The 26,410-nt window shown below is 44.9% G+C and overlaps 1 protein-coding gene across 1 annotated transcript; it reads right to left on the bottom strand.

Annotated features, from left to right (window-relative positions):
- Positions 1-59: 59 nt before the first annotated feature.
- Positions 60-24,214, bottom strand: RAD54L (RAD54 like). The gene is made up of 18 exons (XM_049879181.1): positions 23,590-24,214; positions 23,396-23,482; positions 21,840-21,959; positions 15,775-15,835; positions 14,530-14,665; positions 13,990-14,059; positions 13,587-13,875; positions 13,191-13,315; positions 10,557-10,707; positions 6,500-6,626; positions 5,458-5,532; positions 5,187-5,317; positions 4,564-4,674; positions 4,271-4,394; positions 3,834-3,912; positions 3,340-3,519; positions 368-531; positions 60-270 (listed from the first exon to the last, which is right to left on the bottom strand). Exons 1-18 carry the CDS (start codon positions 23,590-23,592, stop codon positions 60-62), a joined length of 2,244 nt encoding a protein of 747 aa, XP_049735138.1. The 5' UTR covers positions 23,593-24,214.
- Positions 24,215-26,410: the final 2,196 nt, after the last annotated feature.

The following is a 26,410-nucleotide window of genomic DNA, read 5'->3' as shown; positions in this document are numbered from 1 at the left end:
GGCAGGGAGCCCCTTTCCCTGTATCTTCCCTCTACAGCTCTACCCAGAACAGTTGGTTATCAGGGGAGCCCCCGCTGCTCCTCATGGGAGCGCTGGTGGAAGACGAAGGTGATGGCAGTGGAGGCAGCATCCCAAGCAGCCTGGAGTACCTCATCTTGGAGCCCCCGCTTATCATTGCTGTGGTTCCACTGAGCCAGGTCTGAGGTGCAGTCAGAACCGTCAGGTGGTGGCCACACCTGACGGTTATTGACACAGCGGCGGCAGTGCAACCTAGAGGCAGAGGAAAGAGCTGTGGTCACTGCAGATCCATCTCCATGCTCTGCAGGGAGCTCAGAGATAAAGGCCAGCAAAGGTACTCTCCACCTACCTGTCATGTGTGTCACTGAGGCTAGCCTCATCCAAGGTAAACAACTCCTTCAGCTCGCCCAGAGAGAAGTGGCGTTCCACATCCTGCTCCTCGTCTACCACACAGCTACTCAGTGCTTTCTTGTGGCTCTGACGCTGGAAGATCTTCTCCTCAATGGTTCCTGCCTTGGGGGAGGGGGCAGAGGGAAAGGGAAGAACTAAGTTACCCCCATGAAGAGGATGCAGGGAAACCCAGGGATTGAAACTACAGCCACCCTAGAGAAGGGGGGGAATGAATTTTTTTTTTTTAGCAGTACCTCTGCTCAGCTAACCCCCACTTTCCTAGTCTCTCTCCTGGGAACATGGCTTGTGCATGTCTGGCCTCCTGGGCTATTTTCTATATTGATGGATGTTGTCAGGCCCTAGCTAAATTCCCCTTCGGGGTGAGCTGGGGTTCACCTCCAGCAGTTTTACCAGACCTCCACAATAAGCCCAAGTCTCTCCCATTCATTCAACAAATATCAGTTGGGTACTTATTCTATACCAGGCCCTGTGCTAATACTAGGATACGAAGAAGAATCAAATATGATCCCTATCTTTGAGCTCATAAGACTAGTGGGAGAGAGAGACATACAAGCAAATTGGTACAATGATAGAAATCTATACAGGATACCCGCGGGCCCACAGGAGGGATGGTAGAGTGGAGTAATGTTGAAAAGTTTGAAAGTAAAGATTATCTTTCAGCTGAATTTTGAAAAATGAATAGGCAGTTTGCAAGGGAAGGCACTCCTAGCATAGGAACAAAGGAACAAGTCTGGCCTTTTGGAGGACTACAAGGAGTTCAGCTGGACTAAAAGATAGTGGGAGTATAACAGCTGGAACTGGGAAGGTCAGCAAGGGCCATACTACGGAGAACTCTGAATGCCAGGCTGAAGAGCTTGGCTTGTCGTTGAAGGGACAAGTGAAAAGCAAAACCAGAATTTTGGGAAAGCTCATTCTGGAAACAGTACGTGAAGAATGGGTTAGAGAGGATAAGACCAAAGGTAAAGAATTAGGAAGCTGTGACAATATCCATGTGAAAGATGACTTTGGCCTTAGCAGGGAATGCAGAGATGGAGAGGAAGGTTGAAGAGATTTCAGTAAGGCAAAAATCAAAGGTAAATGGTAGGAATCTGGTTGTTAGGAGGCAGAGAAGAGTCTAGTAAAATGATTCGCATGTTTGAGCTGAATAGATAATGGAGCCATTAAACGACAGAATTCAGAAGAAGGAGTTTAGTCATGACACATCTAAAGTCCTCATAAGACATCCAAGTGGAAATTTATATTAGGTGGTGGAAACATGGGTCTAGAGGTCAGGTAAGAGATCTGGGCTAAAAATTTAGTTAGAGACTCATCAACATAATGAGTATATGTAATCACAGAAGTAGGAGAACTGAAATGGAGTTTCCAAAGACGAGAATTTTAAGAAGGGAGTAGTAGAGTCAACAGTTTCAGATACACAAAGAGGAAACCAAAACTAAGAGTCTCCTGGCAATTAAGAAGTCAGCTGTGCACTCGAGAGATGTTTCAGTGGCAGAAGGAGGTAGAAGCCACGGACAAGGTCTGATGAGTAGAAAATGGGGACGTAAAGAGGTTAATCTTCAGGCTTTGGAAGAACTTAGCAGTGAATGGAAAGTAACCCAAGGTGGTTGCTAGAGTAGAACAGAATTAAAAAATGTTTTGTTTTTAAAGTGGGAGCTATTTAAACTCAGTTATAGACTTCAGGGGAATAAAAGAGAAGGATAATGTAACAAACTAAGAAAGGAAACGATGGAATGGGATCCAGAGCAGAGCTGAAAGGACGAGCCTTGAATAGAGAAGAAAGGAATCCTGAGACGGGAAGGGAAAAGCAGGTGTCGATATTTATGGAAGAGAGGTGAGTGTACTCATGCCTGACAGCCTACATTTTCTCTGTGAAGTAAAAGACAAGATATTCTGCAGCAAGAATGAGGGGCAGAGTTAGCTGGGTAGTAAACTTGAAGGAAGTAGTGAAGGCTTAAAGAGGTTGTTGAAGGAAATGAAATAAGGTCCAGCTCAAATTGGAGAACATGAATTTGTGGTGGTGCCAGTCTGTAAATGCAAAATTATGTAAAAGCTAACAACTGCAGGAATGATCCAAATGGAGTAGGTATTAGGGAAAGAGTGGCTGAAAGAATGCACAGTGAGGATCAGGCTGGATAGAAACGGAAGTCAAGCCAGATGAGAGGTGATGGATTGGGAGATAGGATAGGGGCAGTTTCTAGGGACATTAGGTTGAAGATGTAGCGGGTATAAAGACATGAGAGCTAGAAGGACAGGAGGTGAGAGTAGAATGACAGCTATTAAAGTTTTAAGTTTCAGAGTGTGGCCTTGAGAGTAATTAGTTGAGGAAGCCATTAGAGATGAGGTCAAGGAAACACGAAGGCTAGAGTGCTGAATAACTGTATGGTCCTTGAAGTCAGTGAGGATGGTAGAAGGATTTGGGGAAGGAAAAATAGCTAAGCTGGTACCCAGAGTTATTGATGAATTAGGAAAATAGATGACTGCAACAAGGTAGAAAAAAGGATCCTCAAGTGAGACAACATGAGCTTCAAAGGACAAACTTGGGGATGAATGGCCTGAAAGTGTAACTGAGAACCTGGAGAGTGCAAATACCACTTCTTAGCCCCATGGGACATGGAATGGAGAAGACTATAAGGCAAGTGGCACAGGAGAAGTCAGGTATGAGGGAAAGCAGGTGCCCTGTGAAAGGATGAGCCCGTAGGGTTGTTTACCACTGAACGCATACCTAGAAGGCATAGTAAAAGTTTGGAGGAGTAGGGTGGGGGAAGAATCAAGGGCTCCAGGCTAAGCCCATGGTCTGGCTACTGCTAGAGGCAGAAGGGCCACAGAGAGGCACTGAAAAACCACCCAAGATGGTCCTGAAGGTTTTGTTCCATGACCCACCCCTACTCTCACCACTATCACCATCCTTACAGACAGTAGGCGGTAGATGTAACAAGTCTTCTTTTGACCATCGCGCCAGACCCGGGCCATAGCTTGTTCATCATTGGCCGGGTTCCAGTCAGGATCAAACATGACCAACCGGTTAGCCCCAATAAGGTTGAGGCCACAGCCCCCAGCTTTGCTGCTCAGCATGAAGACAAAGTCAGGGCTCTGGGAAGAGAGGAAAAAGAATTTCTTGCAGCCTAACTGGGAGCCTGCTCAGTCCAGCCACCGCTTCTTCCTCATTCCTCTGGTACTCCTATGCTCAGGCTAATCGTGAGAACCATATTTTGTCTGCTTACTGGCCAGTTTCACACCTGACAAAGTTAGTTCCCAGCCCAGCCATCACCAACCAGCCCAACTCAGCCACACCTACCAAAAAAATCAAGGAGACCCTGAAGCAGAGCCCCCTTATAGCTTCTGTATCAATCCTTAATTCTGCTGCTACAGCACTGGTGGTGTGGGGAGAGGGACTGTGCATTTACCGACAGACTGTTGAAGCGCTCCACAACCTTGGCTCGCTTCTTGATAGACATTGTGCCATCCAGGCGGACGTATAAGTACCTAAAGAAGAATCCAAAGATCAAGACCCAAGAAGGAAGCAGAACCCCTTGGAGCCAGTGCTATTGAAGGGACTGAACCATGCCTGAGGCTGTTCATGTACAGCCCGAGGTCCTAAACTCCCAAAGGAAGGAACAGGGAGCTAGAGTCTGTGACTCTGCCCTGTGGAAGTATCTAAAGGATCAGGGGCTGTTCTGCTTGGAGATGGAGCTAAAGTCATCAAGCAATAAGGGTACAAGCATCTTCTTGGAAGTCCTTCCTGCACCCACATCTTGGTCCATTATCTACCAATGAGAACACCTAATCTTAGGGGGGCAGTAGAGGAGACACCCCTTTGACAGCCTGCTTAGGCTCTCCCTACCTTCGGGCCCGGCAGAGTTTCTCAAAGAGGTCCAATGTCTGGGTGTAATTGGACACCAGCACTACTTTGTCATTGCTTCGGCTCCGGGTCACGGCCAGAATGTAATCAAGGACCAGCATCTTACCTGGGGAGAGCAGCAACCATTAGCCCCTAGTGGGCCTTCCCAGTGGCCCAGGATTCTTACTCTTGATATCCTGCCTTGAGACAGAAGAGCTCTAGCACAAAGAGACAACCCCCACCCCATTCCCACCCTCTTCTCAGAAGAGCCCAAAGACTGATGAGAAAGGGCTCACCCGACAGCTGGGGCTCTAGAGCCTTGGAGCTATAACCAGGAGGGAATATGTCCAAGGCACCCTCAAAGCCATCCTCCTCTTCCACACATTTGTCATATATCAGAGCTGGATCTGGGAAAAAAAAAAAAGTTTCTACTTCAATGCTCACTAGAACCCTCTCTAGAAGTCTAACCTAGAGAGCTTTCCTTAGCACTAGACTTGCTTGGTTTCCACAATCTCAAATCCCAGCAGTGTGCAGTTAGTACCATCTCGGACCATGATGGACAATCTTGCTCACTAGTATGTTCATCCACCAAGAAGGGGAGCTATACCAGAGACAGCAAGGTTTGTTATTTTTCCTCCTGCCCAATATTTTATATGCCTATATATGCACCTGTGTGCGCGCGCGCACACACACACACACACCCCCCCAAACATCAAGATGGACGGAGAATAAGCTACAAAGCAAAGGGTCTGGTTTACAGAGTACACAATGCAGGACTCATGCCTTGGGGAGGGTTGGAATTATATGTCACTCTTCTGAAGACTGAACAAGTTTTAGCAAAAGCAACTAGGCCATCTAGAGGAGACTTCCCTCCTTTGCTCAGTCTCACAGATGTCCTCGGAGTACGAGTACAACTTACGATTGCATAACTTCTTTAGTGAGGTGATGGAAGAAAGGGAAGAAACACTCATCTTGGCCTCACACAACTCTTCTGCTGGCTTGGCCTGTCTCAGAAACCTCTTGTACAACTCCATCTGAAGGGGCGTCAGCCTGAAAAAAGGCAGCTGGGTAGGAAAATAGGAAAGGCTGGACCACACTTCTAGTCTCTGAGGACACCTTGAGAGCCCAGCCATGCCTCAGGGGCTTAGCCTTTACTCACCCACTCCACACCCCTCAATTGAGTTCAGTACCTACAACAAACCACCTGCTCAATCTTCACAGGCAAATATTTAGAAAGGATATCAGATGTCCTCCGGATCAGGCACCTGGGCAAAAAAAGATAAAAAGTCCAGGGGCTTATAAAACTGCCATGCTAACTGCTACAATAACAGCTACCATCCAAAGGACCAAGACTGACCCTTTTGTAGTATCAAATGTCAACCCTGTAGCAAAGACCCATCAGCCCCATGGCAAAGATATCTATATCAGAGTGTCAGTCATAGGAATAGAGACCCCTCTGAACAGTCTAGCTTAGACTGACAACTCTTTCTCCTCTAAAAGGTTGGCTGGTCTTTGAGACCCAGGTTTCCCATTGAACACAGTGCTCTGACCAGCAAGCAAGCTGCAAACCACTAAGTCCTTAGGGAAATTTCTGCTTTCATTAGCCCAAATGCCTGCCACAGGGCCTAAGGCTCAGTGAAATTAAGCCCATATCTCCTGGAAGACCAGGAAAGACATGGATCAGGCATACTAACTCTCCTTCCTACCATCTAAAATTGGAAGAGAGAGGTGGCCAGACAGCTTGGAAGAGCAGGAGCAAGTGTGCATACCTACAACAGAAGTCCTGGATGTACCTCCTCCTGGGCTATGTGGCCCCCATGAAAAAAAAACCCTCTTAGCCTAGGAGCGACACCCATCCTTCAGATCTACTCCCGTCTGTCACAGAAAGGCTATGAGCCCTGAGAAGGGAAGTCTGGTCTGAGATAGACAGACAGGAAGCTTCTGAAGCTCCAAGGGATATTTTGCTCAGAAACTCCACCAGCATCAGAGAAGAGCTTTCTCAGTAGGTTGGGAAGCAGCCCAAAATCGGAGAACAGGGCCCAGGCCAGGAGGTGAGTAGGGAGCTGGCCATAGTCAGGGGTTAAGAGATCGTACTTCCTTCCTAAAATCCCAACCCAGAGGCTGAGGCCCCAAAGGACTGGCCTCACATGGCTTGGGAGGCAATTCTGATGACCTCAGTTGTGGGTATCAGAGGAGGGGTGCTGTTCTGTCCACCACTCACCCTACCATTACCTATTTACAATGCTGATGAGCTCCCGCAGTCGCTCTTCTCCTAGATGCCTGTCTGCCTCACTGGCAGCTGCATCTCGACCCTTCAAAATTGGCAACTCAAAATGCTTCTTGAATTCATGGGCAGTCCCTGAGCACAGGAGAGAAAGGGAAAAATGAAAGCATTAAAGAATGGGGGGAAGGATGATTTTCCCACTGCCAGCAATGGCAGACTAGCTTGTTACAACCTTCCTGCCGAGAACAACAAAGCTGAACAAAATATAAGCAATTTCTGTTTGAAGGTTCAGAGAACTACCAAAAACATTGGAGACTTGAAGGGCCAAAAGTGAGATGATAGATTAAACCCTGACTAAATTATTAATTATATTAAATATAAGTAGACTTGGGTTTTTTGGTTTTGTTTTTTAAATAGTCCAATTAAGAAACAAAGATTGTCAGACTGAATTCTTTTTTAAAAACCCATATGCTATTTATAAGAGACACATGTCAAACATAAACATACAGAAAGGTTAAAGATAAAATATAAAAATATATACCACTGAAGTACTAACAAAAGATGGTATAGCTAAATGAATATCAAACAAAGTAGACTTTAAGGCAAGAAACATTACTAGAGATAAAGAGGGACATTTCATAAAGACAAAAGGGTCAATCCACTAATAAGATATAACAATTCTAAATTTGTCCTAACAGCAACAAAAAACCCTCACTCAGACTCACAGTGACCCTATAGGACAGAGTACAACTGCCCCATAGGGCTTCTAAGGCTATAATTTAGAGAAGCAGACTGCCACACTTTTCTCCCACAGAGAGGCTGGTGGATTTGAACCACAGATTTTCCAGTTAGCAGCTGAGCACTTAACCACTGCACCAGTAGATAAAGCAAAAACCAGAAGTAAAAAATAGACATCCACAATCATAGTGGGAGATTTCTGCACACATGTCAACCTTTGTGGAATGCAGCTAAAGCCATGCTTAGAAGTCTTTCCAAGTATCCATCTCAAAATGTTAAATAGAGTCAACAGAGCCAAAAGCTGGTACTCTGAAAACACTAATAAAATTCATAAACCCCTATGAAGACTTGGGGGCGGGGGGAAAAGAAGACACAGATAACCAATATCAGGAATGAAAAAAATAAAGTCAAACTACAAATTCTAAGACAATGAAAAGATAACTCTGATAAATTTTAAAATGAATTGGGCAAATTATTAGAAAAACAAAAAATTTGCCAAAACAGAAACAAGAATAACCAATCTGAATAATCCTCTATCGAATAAAGAAATTGAATCCATAATTAAAAACTTTTCCACAAAGAAAACTCCAGGCTCAGACTGCTTCACTGGTGAATTCATAAAAATATTTAAGAAATAACACCAATATTACACAAACCCTTCTAATGAAAAGATAAAGTGGGAACGCTTCCCAACCTTTTTTTGAGGCTAGCATAACCGTGATACCAAAACCTGACAAGTACATTACAAGGAAGGAAAATTTCAGGCCAATCTCTCTCATAAACATAGTTGTAAAAATCCTAAACAAAATATTAGCAAACCAAACTCAGTAGTATCTAAAAATGATAATGTTATCACACCAGGCTGGATTTACTTGAGGAATGCAAGATTAACTCAATGTTTGAAAATCAATTAATATAACCCCCACATTAATACAATAAGGGAAGAAATCATATGCTCATGATATGCTTCCAAAAAAAATTTTAATAAAATTCAACACCCATTCATGATTTAAAAAAAAAAAAAAGTTTTTAAAACTCCTAGGAAACTAATAATGAAATAGATGGAAACATCCTTAATCTGTTAAATATCTATTAAAAAAATAAAGCAAACATTTTATTTAGTGGTTAAATACGGAAGGTTTTCCTCTTTGCTGCAGATTGGGAATGAGATGTCCACTGTCACTACTTCTATTCAGCACTGTAATATAAGTTCTAACCAGCGTATAAAGCAAGAAAAAGAACTGAAAAGTATAAGAATTAGAATGGAAGATCTAAACTGTCATTATTTGCAGATGACATGATTATATACGTAGAAAAATCCAAAACAATCTATAGAAACTATTCAAACCAACACTGAATTTGGCACAGTTGCCAGATACAAAGATTATCAGCCCAGGTCCAGTCAATACACAAAAATGAATTGAATTTCTATCTACCAACAACAATCAATCATAAATAATAAAAATTTAGAAAGATACCATATAATTACATCAAAAAACTGGAAATAAATCTAACCAAAGATATACTTCTTTACAGAAAACCATACAATATTATCAAATGAAGCTAAAATATAAAGGGCCAGGAACAACCAGGACAATATAAAAGGATAAGAATAAAGCTGGAAGACTCACACTAATAAATATTATCTTAGTCATCTAGTGCTACTGTAACAGAAATACCACAAGTAGATGGCTTTAACAAAGAAATTTATTTCCTCACAGTAAAGTAGGCTAAAAGTCCAAATTCAGGGCGTCAGCTCCAGGGGGAGGCTTTCTCTCTCTGTCTGCATTCTCAACAATCTTCCCCCCAGACTATCTGCAGGGACCTCGGGTCCAAAGGATGGGCTCTGCTCCCAGCACTGCTTTCTTGGTGGTTTGAGGTCCGCAACTCTCAGCTTGCTTCCCTTTCATCTCTTGTAAGATAAAACTGGTACAGGCCACACCCCAGGGAAACTCACTTTACATTGGATCAGGAACGTGACCTCTGTAAGGGTGTTAACAATCTCACCCTAATCCTCTTTAACATAAAATTACAATCACAAAATGCAGGACAACCACACAATACTGGAAATCATGGCCCAGCCAAACTGATACTTTGGTTGGGGGGGGGCATAATTCAATCCATGGCAAATATCAAGACTTATTAAGCTACGGTAATGAAGGCAGAAAAGGACAGGTGGACTAATAGACCAATGGGACAGAATAGAATCTAGAAATAGAGCTACACATGGATGTTTGATTTACGAAAAAAGTGGCACTACAAAGTAGTAGGGAAAGGACAGTCTTTAAAATAAATGGCACTCGTAACTGGATATCCATATGGAAGAAAATGAATCTTGATTCCTACCACACTCCTGATGTAGAGACACTGGAATTCTCATATACTGCTGGTACAGCCACTTTAGAAAACTGTTCAACAGTATGCACTAGAGCTGAACACATACATGACATATGACCCAGCAATTCCACTCTTGGGCATATACTCAACAGAGTGCACACTATCATGTACAGACATGTAAGAAAATGTTTATACCAGCATCATTTGAAAGAATAAAAACCTAGAAACAACTGTCTATTAATGATAGAATAAATTCTGGTATATTCATAAAATGAAATGGTGTTCAGCAATAAAAACAAACTAATGCTACACACAATAACATGGATGAATTTCATAAACATAGCATTGAACAAAAGAAACCAGATGCAAAGGAATATATGCTGTATAATTCCATTTATATAAAGTTCAAAAACAGGCAAAACCAATCTACAGCGTCAAGAGAGGGTTTCGTTCTGGGGAGAAAGGAGAGAATAGTGATTAGGAGGGGGACTTCTGAGATGGCGGCCGTAACTGATCTGGTGGTAGTTACATGAATGTGTTCACCTTGTGATAATTCTGCCACTCAGCAAGTTCTCTGCCTCAAGTGATTGTCCTTGCAAGTTAGGGTGCCATTAGCAAACCCTTCCACAAATATCTATGTGCAAGAACTGCCCAAGACAGTCTTCACTGAAGCCAAAACTCTTGTAAGATAGCTAGGATATGAGGACCAAAAATGTTGGAGTCATAGTTCCAATACCTGTTCATAGTTGACACTAGGCCTTGCATAACATCTGACATCTCCACAGTGGAAAAATGGCCAAAGTGGGCCTTGCTGTGTTGCTCAACAGAGCCAAGGTTCCCAATGGCATTGCTACTCCACAGCAAGAAAAGCCTTCCTGTAAGAATGCCTAGTGATCCACACATAACTAGTCTTCTCTCCTCAGCTGGAGTTATACTCCCAAGGCTAAGGTAGGCTCCTCTCCAATACGGCAGACAAGGCTGGATTCTTACCCAGGATGCCTGAATTAACAAAATGTACCAAGCTGAAATACTCAAGCAGATCATTCTGGATGGGGGTTCCGGATATAAGCACTCGCCGGCTGGTGTTCAAGCTGTCCAATGCCTGGTAAGTCTGATTCTCAGAGTTCTTGAGCCTGTGTCCCTGCAAGGGAATCAGTTCTCACTTAGGCCTGGGCACAGTGTGGTATCCCCAGATGGCAGCAAGATCTTGAGTAGACAGGAAAAGGGGAGTCAAACATTACAGGTCCCAAAGCTTCAGGAAAACAGGCAGGGAGCGGCAAGACAGAGTTGCTTGGAGAGAAATGTCAGACTCAAGGGAGAGACCTCAAGTTTCCAGGCTAGTACTAAACCCATAAAGCAAGGATTTCATGTCTTCCCTCCCATACCTTACCTCTAGAGCCTTAGCAGCCTCCCTATCCTCTTCAGAGATCATGAGGCCATGTTACAGACCCTTGCCTGCAGGGTGTCCTTCTTCCCCATTGGCTCAACCAACCCAGAGCCTTCTGAACAGGATGCTTTCTGTATTAGCCTCCAGGCCTTGTCTAGGCTGTCAGTGCAAAAGGGACTTAGCCAAAGCTTCTCTTTCTACCAGAACCCACACAGCATGTATATCTAAAGAGCCTCCTTATGTCTCCCTTGCATTTCTTCCCCAATCTCAATTCTCCCTGCCTGATCCCCACACACAACTTTATTTCTCTCTCTCTAGCCTTTTCCAAGAAAATTTAAGAGGACCTTACTACCTTCCCTCTTTCCCCATGGCTGTATGGCAAGATCAAGCATGTGCCTTCTCTATACCCAGCCCCCACTCAGCCCACACTGGGCTAGGTGCCCAAAACTCAAAGCACCAGTCAAAGAATGAACAAACTAATCAGCCTTGTTCCCTCTGGTCAGCCTTTCATAATGCAATTAAACAGAGACCCTCTCCTGATTCTTCTTTCTATAGGACCAAGTCCAAGCTCCTTAGCCTGGCATTCAAAACCCCACTAACTTCTCTTAACACTCTCCACCACTTGTCATACTCTGATGCTCCAGGAAGCCTTAACTCCTCACCACTCCTAACACAGGATTTCCTTATGTCTCTTTGCCTTTGCTACTCATCTGCCTAAAATGCCCTTCCAGAGACAAATTCCTCAAATGTCACCTCCTATGCAAAGCCTTCCTCAGTGACCTCAGGCTGTTGGTCTCTTACTTCTATGCTCCTATGGCAGTCTGAACATAAAAATAGCTGCTACTATTTATTGAACCCTTTTAATGTGCCAGGTACTGCATTAAGTACTTTAACTATATTCTTTTCTATAATCCAAATGACAATTAAATGAGTGGAAATTATAATACCCATTTTACAGTAAAGAAACTGAGGCTCAGAAAGGTGAAGAGTTACCCAAGATTATATTGATAGATCTGCTCAAATTCATGCTTGTAAGTGGCAAAGCCAAAGCTGACCCAAAGTTGTCTGATTTTCCCTGCCTACCTCAGATTGCTGTGAGGATCAAGGATTTTGTACACGAGAGTTATTACGAAGAACAGTGTATCCCACAGGAGAGGGTCAGCTGGGAGGAAGCCATTATGAGTGTTGGGAACATGAAAGCCTTGGATGGCACCTTCCTTTTCCAGGGTCTGAATAGGAGAAACTCTCTTCTCCTGGAGTAGGCTGACTATCTTTCAGGACTTTGGCTTCCCCAGGTCTCTGACAACTGAGAGAGCTGACAAATAAAAGGTAAACTAGTAGAAAGGAGGGCCAGGGGGCTGCAGCGTGGCAAAAGGCAGCCTGGACCCTTATGCAGAGAAGAGAGTCAGTTCATAAAACAGGACAGTGAGAAAACGCAGACTACTACAAGGTGTATGGACTGTCCACACCAGGCTTTCCTATCTCTGTGCTTCTGTTCACATGGGAACATGTCACCCTAGCCTATAATCAAAACCAGAGCTGACATTTACCAAGCTCCTAAAATATACCAGGCACTGTGATAAAAGCTTTCCCTCAATCACCTCATTTTATCCTCACGACAATCCTCTATAAGACAGATATTATTACTCCATTTTACTGATGCAGATATAGAGGCTCAGATGGTTAAGTCATTTGTCCAGGTCACACAACTGTAAGTGACAGAGCCAGGATTTAAATATAGGTCTCCCTATGGTGGCATAGTGGTTAAGAGCTACAGCTGCTAACCAAAAGGTCTGCAGTTCCAATCCACCAGGCACTCCTTGGAAAAACTCTACAGGGCAGTTCTACTCTGTCCTATAGGGTCACTATGAGTCGGAACTGACTTGACGTCAACGGGTTTGGTTTTTTTGGTCTAACTCTAGAACCTGCTCCCCTAAACACTGTGCCATGTCCCTCCATGCATACAGATCCCTCCCATTTTTTAAGGTCCTTCTTTGGTCTAGGAACATTGTCTGAAAGAGCAAAACCAATCAGCCCACAGAACTTCATCCTCCTGGGAGTTCTGAGCTCCCTCTCATGGTAGACTGTACCATGGGCTCTCCCTTTCAATTGTGTCTTCCAAGGAATCATCCTGTCCTAGCACTCGCCAGTGACTAGCATAGCTCTTGAATGGAGTGCTCAATGAGGACACTTTGACAGGTTTTCTCCTACAACCCAAACTGCTGAGAGTTAAGTACCTCATCACAGATGACCAGACCAACGCTCCCTTTCTGGAGGACTCCAACATGAAGACGGAATGTCTCATAGGAAATGATGAGGATGGGAGAAGGCACTCTGGCTCCACGCTGGTTCATGAATCTTTCTACAATAAGAAGGGTAACAAGGGAACATAAAAATGCATATTCCCAAGGAATTAGTCAAAAGCTCAGTGCTCAACTGTTAGAATATCTTAAAGGAGAAAACAGTTCGACAGTTCTTTAAACTGGAAATAACCAACTATTTTCAATGGGAATTCTCTTCTCTTCCACCCTTGTACCACCCTCAACTCTGTCATAAGTGAGCATACACATAAGAAGGAAATCAGCATGCTGGCTAGAAGAGTTCAGCCATATCTGTCTGTTAAGGCTCCATACCCAGCTTTTGGTCTATCTCGTCCTTAGAGCCTCCATCGATGGCCAGAGGTTGGATCCTCCCTCCAAGCCATTTCCCAACTTCATTGTACCAGTTCTTCACCAGACTGGAGGGTGACACCACCACCGCCTTGTCAATTTCTGGCTTGCACTCTGGACTCTGGCGCAAAAGCGTCCACATCAACGTAATGCACTGCAGAGTCTTGCCCAGGCCCATCTCGTCAGCCATGATGCAGCCATAGCTGCCAGGGATGCGCCGACTGGTGACGCACTCCCACAGGAACTTCACTCCCTGGGGAATAATAGCACTTAGCCCACCTTGTCACCCACACCATCACAACTCCAGGGATAAAAGTCTTCCAGACTCAGCCCCCAGCCCATACCTCCTTCCTCCAACCCCATTTACCTCTCTCTGATGAGGCCGTAAGACCTTACTGAGAATAGGATCAACGACCACATGGACAGGGAGTTTTTCCCTGAAAAATTACAGCAAAGAAAACATGGAGCTCAGACACGGGCAAGGGCATGCCCTCAGGAAGTTGTGTCCTGCTGATCCAGAGGCAATAGAGGCAGCTACCTTCTAGAGAAGACCTTCTTGGCCTAATAGACAAACCATAGAAAATTCCCGCTCCAGGAGTTAGAAAGTTAGCAGGGATGGGTTTCCTATGTGATCACCTCAGCCCCTCCTGCTCCCCTGAGTGAGCATGGCAGGAAGGCAGCAACAGAAGTGGTAAAAAAAACCCTTACTAACTGGACATGACCGCATGCTCTTCTCCAGGCACTCTCCTTCCCCAACTACCCACTCTCTGAATGGTGCAATAGTCCTGACGGCACTCTGAAAATATGCCAATCTCAAGGAGAAATCATACCAAAATGCCCTCCTCCCTCCCAGCTATGTGTACATATAAAAGACTAGAGCTGCTCAAGAAATAACCAATGTACATACTTGTCAAGCTTCAGCTGGTCATGGGCACTCAGAAGAGGAGGCTCATACAGAACCAGGGCACCTTCTTCCAGAGGGTCATGGAGGGCCCGGCGGACCCCAGTCCTTTTGAGGCCCAATGCCCGAGAGCCCAGAGGACCTAGAAACGAAAAATCTGTCAGCTGAGCCTCTATTGAGGAGCTCCAGCAGGCCCAGCTCAAAGCCTCTCCTTCATACAGCACTTCCTGGGCTCCCATAAGACCCTCTCTCTCCAAGAACCTCTCCAAACCCAGTTTGTGCATCTCTACCTGACCATTTGCATGTGAAACCTGGACAATGAATAACGAAGACCGAAGAAGAGTTGACGCCTTTGAATTGTGTGTGGTGTTGGCCAAGAATATTGAATATACCATGGACTGCCAAAAGAACGAACAAATCTGTCTTGGAAGAAGTACGGCCAGAATGCTCCTTAGAGGCAAGAATGGCAAGACTGTGTCTTACATACTTTGGACATATTATCAGGAGGGATCAGTCCCTGGGGGAGGACATCATGCTTGGCAGAGTACAGGGTGAGTGGAAAAGAGGAAGACCCTCAACGAGGTAGACTGACACAGTGGCTGCAATAATGTGCTCAAGCATAACAACGATTGTAAGGATGGCGCAGGACTGGGCAGTGTTTTGTTCTGTTGTGCATAGAGTCGCTGTGAGTCAGAACCAACTCGACAACACCTAACAACAACAACACCTGACCATTATCCCAGTCTGCCTCAGATCAGAGCTTTTTCCTATTTTATTTCTCCCATTCAACTGCAAACTTCTGAAGTGTCGGGTCTTGTTCATCTCAATTCACATCAATCCTGGGAAAGTCTGAAACTCTAAAGGGACCTTCCAAGTCTGAGAGATCTTGAGAGCTGACCTTCTTCCCCTCAGTCCCAGTTTTAGGAAAATGTTATACCTTGCGTAGGACACAGAAAACCTTTGCAGAATACAAGCCTCCCACCCAGTCTACCTCATAAAGGAGATGCTACTGAACTCACTTAGACTCTAAATGAAGCCCAGGCCCATCGGCCACCTTGGCCTCCAGGGAGTTTCCCCGCAAGATGAGGGGCAGTTAGTGTTGGAAACCCTTGCTGAGGCTATCAAACAGCCTTCATGCAGGCCTCAGGAGAGTCACCCCATTCACAACCACTGCTGGGCTGGTATCTTCAGTTTTAAGCTAAGGACATTCACACATGGCTGGCCCAAAAAATAGAAAAGTCTTGATTTTACCTTGATAATTTGGAATGGGGACTTTGAAAGGTTTCGACAAAATGCTTCGAATAAACGCTTCCTTAAAAGAAAAAGGAGAAATGGATTCAGGACTCGCCGAAGATGTTATGTGACAGTATTTTTACAAACGCAGTCTGAACTGCCTATTTAAGGATCAAAACACAGTCAGAGCAATGTATGTTCACTTTGTATCACCCAGATGAATCTAAAACATAAGGAGATTGTGCTTTATACCAGTTTTGTTCAACAGCTTTCATCTTTGAGTTTGATGTAAGATTTTGCAAACATCCAGTGACAGCACAGTGTCACTGGTGAGTGTTTAAACTCAGTCAACCATAAGGCTCAGAACTTATTCGCTCATGAAAGACCGTTCCAGTGAGAACACCTGGCTTTTTCCCAGGGTGCAACGCCTTGAGGAGCAAACACCACAAAACTTATCCAACCCCAATATTAACAGGGAGCTCTAACATCTGGGTCCAACCACTGTCCTACCAGGCTACATCTTCCCAAGCATATCCCACAATCTTTTTTTTGTCACATCAATTCCCCCTATGGCATCTAAAACTTATTCCAGCCTCCTTGAGAACTAAACAGCCCTTCAAAGGGTAACAGTAGTAGGAATAACGGAAGTAGTGGTAATAGTAAAATAATAACAGAGACAATGACAACGATAATGATGGCTAACAATGTATACCAGACATAGTGCTAAGCCCCTTGCATTCATGTTACCATTTAATGCACACTAACAGTTCTATGGAAACCCTGGAGGCATAGTAGTTAAGTGCTATGGCTGCTAACCAAAAAGTCAGCAGTTTGAATCCACCAGCCACTCCTTGGAAACCCTATGGGGCAGTTCTACTATGTCCTATAGGGTTGCTATGAGTCAGAATCGACTCGACGGCAGTGGGTTTTGGTTCTTCAACAGCCTAAGAGGTCCATATATTATTGGCCTCCCCATTTTACAGATAAGCAAACTGAGGCTCAGAATGGTTAAGTCACTTTCCCATGTCTCATAAGACATGACAGTGCAGGTCTTTCCTGATTCCAGGGTCCATTGTGACCGGTGGGCAATATGGCCTCCTTACCCGACCTAATTGAGCGTAGCCCAGCAGATCAGCCTGAACCAGCACCTTCCTGCCATGGGAAGGCATAAGAGAGGAAACAACACGAGAGAGGGGACATGAGAGCGAAGGCAAGCCCATCACCAAGAAAGAGCAAGTAGAACAAGAGTAACAGGAAGAGACACATGCAGGTCCTGGAGAAGGGTGGCCCTGGTATGTGGTGTTTGGCCTCTACCTCAGGACCTGCAGGAAGCCTCTGTGACAGCCCTGGAATCAGCACTGACTGGGCTGTGGGAGCAGAGGAAGAGGCAGGGAAGTCCATAGCACCAGTTCCTGAGCTAACTGATAATTCTCACTGAAAGTTCTGCTCCATACACAGCTGAGCCCTTTGGGGAATTACGATAGCCTGTGAGCCTCAAAAAAAGCAAAGCTATAAGGGGACTTCTAAGTCAATTGGCAAAATCATTCTATTATGAAAACATTCTGCATCCCACTTTGAAATGTGGCATCTGGGGTCTTAAATGCTAACAAGCAGCCATCTAAGATGCATCAATTGGTCTCAACCCACCTGGATCAAAGGAGAATGAAGAACACCAAGGTCACACGATAACTATGAGCCCAAGAGACAGAAAGGGCCACAGGAACCAGAGACTTACATCATCCTGAGACCAGAAGAACTAGATGGTGCCTGGCCACAACCGATGACTGCCCTGACAGGGTACACAACAGAGAACCCCTGAGGGAGCAGGAGATCAGTGGGATGCAGACCCCAAATTCTCATAAAAAGGCCAGACTTAATGGTCTGACTGAGACTAGAGGAATCCCAGCGGTCATGGTCCCCAAACCTCCTGTTGGCCCAGGATAGGAACCATTCCCGAAGACAACTCATCAGACATGGAAGGGACTGGACAATGGGTTGGAGAGAGATGCTGACGAAGAGTGAGCTACTTGTATCAGGTGGACACTTGAGACTGTGTTGGCATCTCCTGTCTGGAGGGGAGATAGGAGGGTAGAGAGGGTTAGAAACTGGCAAAATTGTCATGAAAGGAGAGACTAGAAGGAGGGAGCAGGCTGACTCATTAGGGGGAGAGTAAGTGGAGTATGGAGTAAGGTGTATACAAGCTTATATGTGACAGTCTGACTTGATTTGTAAACTTTCACTTAAAGCACAATAAAAATTATTAAAAAAAAAAAAAAAAAGCAAAGCTAGAACCCAAGAGACCAAGGAGAAATCAAGAGTAGAAACCCTTAAGGTAATTTTAATGGGAATACATTAGTGGAAAAAGCAGTAATGAAAAAAAAAAAAAACTCCCTTCTAGCAAAAAGGTAGTTTAATAGGAAAAAAAAGCAAGCCCATCTTACCCTGAATTTTTTACTTTTGTATTCTGTCCCATGTCTTCACACATACAGATAACCACAAATTTCTAGAAACTCAATATATTTTAAATAGGGAAACATAATGAATATATCTTGTGATCTGTTGGAAGATAGAAAAGGAATGTGAAGAACCAAGCTTCATTATCACACTAAATAAGGCAACAAAGGCAGGGTTAAGGAAAAGCCCAAACCATTTATTTGTACATTTCTTTGGAGCTGAATAAAATCTTTTGAGTTTTTAATTAGCATTATTATAAGTATGAGCTGAAATGATAATGAGGATCTCATATATATGAAGGATGCTAGCAAAAAGCTACCCGTAAGTCATGGGGGAAGAAAAAGAAAGAGATGGACTCTAATTTCCTTTCTAATCTGGCATCAATTCTGCTTTCAATTCTAAAACTATCATTTTCAAGATTACTGGTATAAGAGGCTAGATTTTAGCTTTTTTAACTAAAATCAATTAAAATTTAAAAAGCAAGGCTTTGAATAGAACTCAGGAGCCACAGTTTCTGCAGGGAATATGAAGACCTCCAGTCAAAACATGTGAGGAGCATGGCCTCCGAGATGTGGAATGGCCCACCTTCCCGGATGGGGTCTGGTAATACTCAGTGGCAGAAGCAGGGAAGAGACCATGCTCTCATTCCTTTCTTAAAAAAAAAAAAAAACGAAACCCACTGCCGTTGAGTCGATTCCAACACATAGCGACCCTATAAGACAGAGTAGAGCTGCCCCATAGTTTCCAAGGAGCCTCTGGCAGATTCAGACTGCCGACTTCTTGGTTAGCAGCCCTCAGCTCTTCTGACTCTGCATATTCATTCACCCTGACACTCCAAAACTTCCAAGGTGTCAAATACCATCTCTAAGCTAAACCACCAGTTGCCTTGGAGTTAATTCCAACTCATAGCAACCCCATGTGTCAGACTACAGCAGTGTTCTGTAGGGTTGTCAATGGCTGATTTTTGGAAGATTACCAGGCCTTTCTTCTGAGGTGCCTCTGGGTAGACTCCAACCAGCAACCTTTCAGTTAGCAGCCAAGAACATTAACCATTTGTACCACCCAGATAGTCCACCTCTAGGTTAAAAACCTCTAGGTTAATGACCCCCAAATCTATTTTTAGTCCATACCTCACTCCTAAGCTCCACACCCACATTTACAATTGTCTCCAATCCTGAATATCCTACAGGCACCTTAAATTCATCCTGTCTGTAGCTAAAGTCCTCATCTCCAGGGCCACAGGATGACTTTTGTAAGTTCTAGGCACTTTTGTCTTTTGGGCCTCCTCCTCTATGAAGAATTATTAAAAATTATTTTCTATGACTATATTGGTATAAAGACAAATATACCCCCAAAACTATTGTCCTGAGATAATCTTTGAACCTTAAACCAAAAATACCCCTGAAGTCTTAAAATCAAATAGTTTTAAGTTAAAAACAAACCCACACGCAATCAATCCAAAGTCTTTCCAGTTGGAAGTTTTAACTTAAAACCAGTAGTTTAGCTTAGCTAGGAAAGAATGTCTGCCTCGAGCATTATTGTGCTCTTTTAAGATCTATCTATATGGGATCAAATTGACAACAGCAACGTGAAAGATTAGATAGGAAACTTAGGAGGCAATGAGTTTATGTTAATGGCAGAGGAAAGACTCAGAAAAGGAGGGTGAGAACGGTTGAACAACTTGAACGTGATCAATGTCACTGAACTGCACATGTAGAAACTGTTGAACTGGTATACGTTCTGTTGTGTATACTCTCAACAACAACAAAATATATATATATATATATATATATAAATCCAGGCTGGAGTCATTATTATGTACTTACTTTTTTTCTTCTGATTTTAAAAGAAATTAAAATATTTTCATGGCTCCCTAAAAGCATCCTGGGCCCTAGGCACCGTGGCTGCTCACCTCTCTTCCACCGAATCCCGTTCGTCCTCTGTGCCCCGTATCTCAGCGAATGGCACCATCACCTATCAGCCTTGCCTAAGCCTGAAACCTCAACTTCCTCGTCAAGTATCCCCTCTCCTCCCCACAAGCAGTCAATCCAAAGTCGTTCCACTCGGGAGCCTTAAGTATCTCTCAGATCTACCCACTCTGCCCAGCCCCACTCCCCAAACAGCCAAGTCCAGGCCACTGACCGCTCTTGCCCATCCAACGGCAATAGCCTTTTAACCGGCCTCCCTACTTCTAGTTTCCACTCTTCCAGTGGATTTTCAACACTACTGCAGCCCTCACCCCCACTTAAAACACTTTAAAAGCTCTTCAGTATCCTTAAATAAAGTTTGAACTCTTTAGCATGACTTTCGAGACTCTCCACTCCTGGCCTCTGTGTATACCTCCCCGACCTTCACCTTTCATCACCATCTCCCAACTCCCCAACACCCTCAGCTGGTCCAGCCATACTAAACCTTTTTAAGGGCACGTCCACTGTCTTGCTCCCAGGCTTTCACAGAGGCTGTTTTCTCTATCTAGAATATTTCCTACTCCCTTCACCTGGCTAACCCTTCATATCCTTCAGGACTTAATCAGCATGCCTTTCTGATTCAGGTCTTCCCCATCTCCAGACTGTCAGGCCCCCCGTCCTGTACTCCTACCAAACCTGCACTTATGTCAGTTACATAAAACAACTTGAATGAATCCTATAAACATTGAGTGAAAACAGTTACAAAGGACTATATACCATTTTAACACCATTTTTTAAATCTCAAACACAAACCATGTACTACTTACTGAACTACAAACATATAGTAAAACTATCAAAAAAAAAAGGCAAGGAAATGATGAACACAATCCAGGATAGTGGTTACCACAATGGGAATGGAAAAAAGGAGGAACACATATGGCTTTGACAACGTTCTAGTCCTGAATAATGGGTTCACAGATATTTGCTTTATTTTGTGTTTTGTAACTTACATGTTACATATATTCTCCTGTATTTTTCAAATATTGTACTAAAATGTTCTTAAATGATTGCTGAATGCACAAATGACTAATCTCCATTACATATTCCCATCAACATAGTCCCATTTTTCCTTCAAATCCTCCCTCAGAACGCTTGGTGGAAAAAGTTTTGGAGTTAGGCAGATCTGCTCCACCCACTGACTACTCTGTAACTTGAGGCAAATTACTTAGGCTCTCTGAGACTCAGTTCCTTCATCTTAAAAAATCAGAATTAAGTGAGATAATGCACAGAGCCAACAATGCACAGATCATGAGAATTAATACCATGGAGATGATTCACTGTGACTTTACTAGAGATATCACAGGAAAACTATAGGACTCAGGTCCTCCTTAAAGCCATACGCAGAGTTAGAGACTGAGCTAGCATGATGATCCCAGTTCCAACAAACCCTGTGGCCTTTTCTCCTCTACCCTACCTGTCCTCAGCCGAAGCCTGAGCCACCTCGGATTTGCTGCCCATGTGGCTATAAACAAGGGGAGACTCCAAGTCAGGCACATATTTCCAAGGAAGGATGTTTCTCCCAGGCCCAACAGCTGTGGGCAGACCCAAAGCCCCCACCAAGGTCTCTCTATAGAGCAGTGAGGAAGGCTACAAGGGCAGCAGACTAACCAGGCTAAACAACTGGGCACACACACGCCCAGGCTGGTTGCTGTTCTGACTTACATGTTGACTGCTATCCAGACAGGGTGGTCGATTAGTTAGCTGAGTCAAAGGTTTCCGAAAAGGCGATAGGAAACACGCCTGGCTCTGGGTCTCACTGCTGGATTTCCGTTTCTTAGGAGTCTAGGAGACAGAATTGGGAAAGTTTAAATCTAGAAGACTACATAGATCACCATAATAGCAACTAACATTCAAAGTGCTTATTAAGTGCCAGACACTGTGCTAAGCTCTTCACATGCATTATCTTGTATCATCTCCACAAGAACTCTAGAATATAGGTTTACTTTTAATCATCTTTATTTAACAGGTGAGAAAACTGAAGCTTAACAAGGTTAAATAACTTGTATAAACTGAGGAACTGGACATTGGAGAGTGAATGAAGTAGGCCTGTGAAGAACAAGTCTACCAATAGCATGGAGCCATGCTGCCATCAAATCTTCACTCCAAAAGCCCAAAGGAATGATTGTGTAACTGTTTGCCTCCCTCCTTCAGTCTCCCAAGGTAGGGACAAAAGTACAGCTGCCCCCAACTCCCACACCAGTGAGGCCACTTCCCAGTCAGTCCACGCCATGGCAGTGAGCGCACTAGCACCAAAAACATTTTCAGGAGCAAACAGCACCATTCATGACTAAGGTGCACAGAATGCTACCCCAAGTTCAAGTCTGAGACCCATGTACCTGGCAAGGGGTAGTCAGTGTGCCTCCCTCACAAATAGAAGAGGCACCTTCACACAAGCAGTGCGACTACAAACCAAGCCCCTCCAAACCATGAGGCAAGAACCCACTTGCATCAGCTTGCCAAGGTGTATGAACCGCTAACGATTCTATAAGGCACACCTGAAACACATGGGTGGGGGGGTGAGGGGGGAGGTATTCTCCTTGCTCTACATGCTTTTACTCACTGCCCAAAAGTCCCTTCTAGTCCTTCTTTAGTTGATCCTTTCCTCTAGGAAAGCTCCAGTGGCCAAGCCCTTGCTCACTGAACTGCTCTTTCTCAAAGACACGCTGTATTGTCCTATTTATTTTGTTTTACATAGGTCCTACCCATAGCCAACCTCAGCAAGCTTCCAAGGCACAGGGCCCAGTCCAAAGTAGAACATACTGTACTTGAGTATGAGCTAGTGTGGGAGGGACAACGTCTCTCAAGTCTATGGGCCAAGTGAGTTCAGGACCCTAAGGTAGGCCCAGAACATACTACTGTTCTGTGACACTCGGCAGGGGGCAAAGAGAAAAAGAGCAGGCTGCTAGCTGCTGTTGGGGGGCCTTTTTTCTCAAGGTAATTAAAGGGCCCAACCCAATCTGCTCTTTTGCTTTGGGATACCCTCTCCCAACAACTGAGACTATATTACCTTCTTGTGAGTACCCTGAGAACGAAGATTTTATTATCTTGTTCAATGCCTGTCACGTGGTAAGTACTCATTAAAAGTTTACTGAATATATTAAAAAAAAGGCTTCAAGAAGTGGCCAGGTTCATCCCATGTTACCCCAGAAACCAAGTCTGGCTTCCTTTCTGCCCAAACATCCCTGCATCACCACCTTCCATAAAGGCAGAGTACTCACCACAGCCCCCGGCTGCCAGTCTTCATCATCAGAGGATTTGCCTCCAGGTTTTCTCTTAGCCAGCTGGCTGGGAGCTAAGCTCCTCCTCTGAAAGGAAAGAATAGAAATTGAGCACCTGCAGGGATCCTGCAGCTTGGGCCCATTAGACCCAGGCACAGGGCTACCTACCCCCAGTCCCACTGATCCACACTTACCATCCTGGGCCCAGGAGCATGAAATGTCAAGTACCATCAGCCAAAGCTCAAAGGCACCCGGCAGCTGAGAATGCAGGACCAGAGCCCGGTAAAACAAGGGCTGCTATTTTATTGAAAGCATGGGCTCATTAAACCGTGGGGCATGGACGGGGAGGGAGCGCAAATCCAGCCAAGGGCTGGGGTTTGGGTCAAACTGAGCGATTATCAGTCTTCAGTTAGCAGATGGTGGGAGAGCAGGCAAAAGAGGAAGGGTCCCAAGCAGAGATAAGTAGAAGTCTGGATGGGATGGAGGCAGGTGGAATCCTAGAACGGGCAGAGTGGGGATAGTGGTCCCAGGTCAGACTGCAAAGAGGGGGTAGTGGGAGGGGGAAAGATAACCCCAGGCCAGGTGAGAGAGAGGTGGGGCTGAAAGTCTGAGGCCTGGGCAGGGCGAGGCGCCAGCGTCCGGGGAAGCCGGGAAGCCGGGGTTCCCAGGTCTGGAGTGCGAATCCCAGGCCCGGACTGAGGGCGGTCGAGCAGGAGTCCAGGTGGGCAAAAGGCCCGGGATTACGAGGAGATCGCAGGAAGCGATGAAAAGAGAGGCAGAGATGTCTTCAAGGTGAAGCACCTCCCGCTTAACCTTCCTCTTTCCGAAGCGCGCGTTAACAGCCGCCGGGACAGCCCGGCCCGCCAGGCCCAGTCAATCGAACCTCCCGCGGTGCTGCCGCCGCACCACCCATTGGCTGCGTTCGAGGCGTTCGGCGCTCGCGACGCAAGGAAGGAGGCGGGGCTACTGTTGCGGCGACCGGGTGGTCCTAGGCTCCGGAGCTGGAGAGGCTACGCGGACCTACCAGGCGGTTCGACGTGGGGGAAGGGCAAGGCCTACGGCGGCGGGAGCGGCAGGGCGGGGCGAGCGAGGCGGGCCCTTGGTGCTTGCGGGCCGACTCAGGTTCTGATCCCCTGGCGTTTGTGAGGGACTGCAACCGAAATAACCCTGTGTACTGGACTGGGCCGCGGAGTTGCCACCTCTCTGCAGAAGGCTGGGGATTATGAAAGGCGGCACAGTTCTGCGATTTGGGATCGAGCTGATCGCCCCTCCCCTGTGCCTGGCCTGGAGCAGGGATCTGGGGTCTGGGGTTGGAGTCAGATCTTTCCCACCCGAGCCGGGCAATGGGAGCCCCCTAGGGTCGTGGCCTTCTTGGTCTGGGATGTTTTGAAGGAAGCTGCCTTCCTTTCCTATGGCAAACCGTGTTACTGAAAGTGTAGTTTTTGGATTTAGGTCTTGATCCCAGGGATTTAATCACTTAATCTCTCAAAACTTCAGTTTCTTCATCTCCAAAATGGGCGCTCCTCCACAGGGTTATTTTGAGAATCAAGTAAATTAATGTTTGAAGTACTCAACATAATCGCGGGTACAACCTACGTGCTCACCAATAAGGGTATGCACATAGCAATTACTGCAAGGCTCTTCTAAACTTCTTAGATATAACCCGAAAAAGGCCACTTCCCCTTGAGTCAATTCTAACTTATAGTGACCCTAAAGGACAGAGTAGAACTGTCCTATAGGGTTTCCAAGGCTGTAAATCTTTACAGAAGCAGACTGCCACATCTTTCTCCCATGGAGCAACTGATGGGTTAGAACCGCAAACTTTCCAGTTAGCACCCTGGAGTACTTTAACCACTGTACCACCAGCACTCCAGTCTTAGGTATAATTATTTTATGTTCACAACAATGAGGTAAGTTTATTACTGTTCCCATTTTATAGGTGAGGAAACCTGCTCAGAGAGGCTAAGTAACTTGTCCAAGGTTGCACACCTAGTGGTTGCCAGGATTTGAACTTGAGCAATCTGTCTAGCTCTGGAGTACTTGTTCTTAGCCACCATGCTATGATAAGGAAGAGCAAAGCCTGGTTTTGCAGGGCCTGAAGCTTTTGTAAGTGTTAGGGCCTTCTAAAATTAGAACAAAGTTAAAACTAGGTACAAATGTTAATATTTATTTTAAATAAGAAAAAAATTACACAAAATTACAGAATCTTAAGAGATTTAGTTCCCTTTCTTCTGAAACCTTTTTAGGCAGCGTATCAAAAATGCATCTGACTGTACTTCTTCCAAGACAGATTCGTTTGTTTTTCTGGCAGTCTGTGGTACATTTGATATTCTTTGCCAACACCATAATTCAAATACATAAATCCTTTGGTCTTCCTTAGTCATTGTCCAGCTTTCATGTGTGTATGAGACGATTGAAAATAGAACGCTCCTTAGAAGCGAGGATGGCTGGACTCATGTACTTTGGACATGTTATCAAGAGGGATCAGTTCCTGCAGAAAGACATCATGCTTGGTAAAATAGAGGGTCCACAGAAAAGAGGAAGACCCTTAACAAGATGGACTGACACAGTGGCAGCAACAATGGACTAAAGCATAACAACTACTGTGAGGATGGTGTAGGACCAGGAAGTGTTTCATTCTGTTTTATGTAGGGTCAGTATGAGTCAGAACTGACACAAGGGCACCTAACAACAACTACTTTACCAACCATGATGTCATCTTCTACCTGTCAAAGGAAATAAAAATGGAGTCCTGTGGTGGACAAAACAGCATTAGTTGGGGAGTGGACAACACCCTTAAGACTTGTCTTTATTGAAACTTAAGCCTATCAGAGAAAACCTGGTGGTGTATTACTGGTTAAGAGTTCGGCTGCCAACCAAAAGGTCGGCAGTTCGAATCCACCAGGCATTCCTTGGAACTTCTTCTAACAGCTTAGCTTTCCTATAAATCAGGCCACCCTTTTTTGGCCAGTGAGATCCAGAGAACACTTCAATGGTAAATTGTATAAGCCAATC

This window comes from Elephas maximus, chromosome 3 (assembly GCF_024166365.1).
Source record: "Elephas maximus indicus isolate mEleMax1 chromosome 3, mEleMax1 primary haplotype, whole genome shotgun sequence".
In the NCBI taxonomy this organism is placed as follows: domain Eukaryota; kingdom Metazoa; phylum Chordata; class Mammalia; order Proboscidea; family Elephantidae; genus Elephas; species Elephas maximus.
This window is presented reverse-complemented; position numbering and strand designations above follow the sequence as displayed.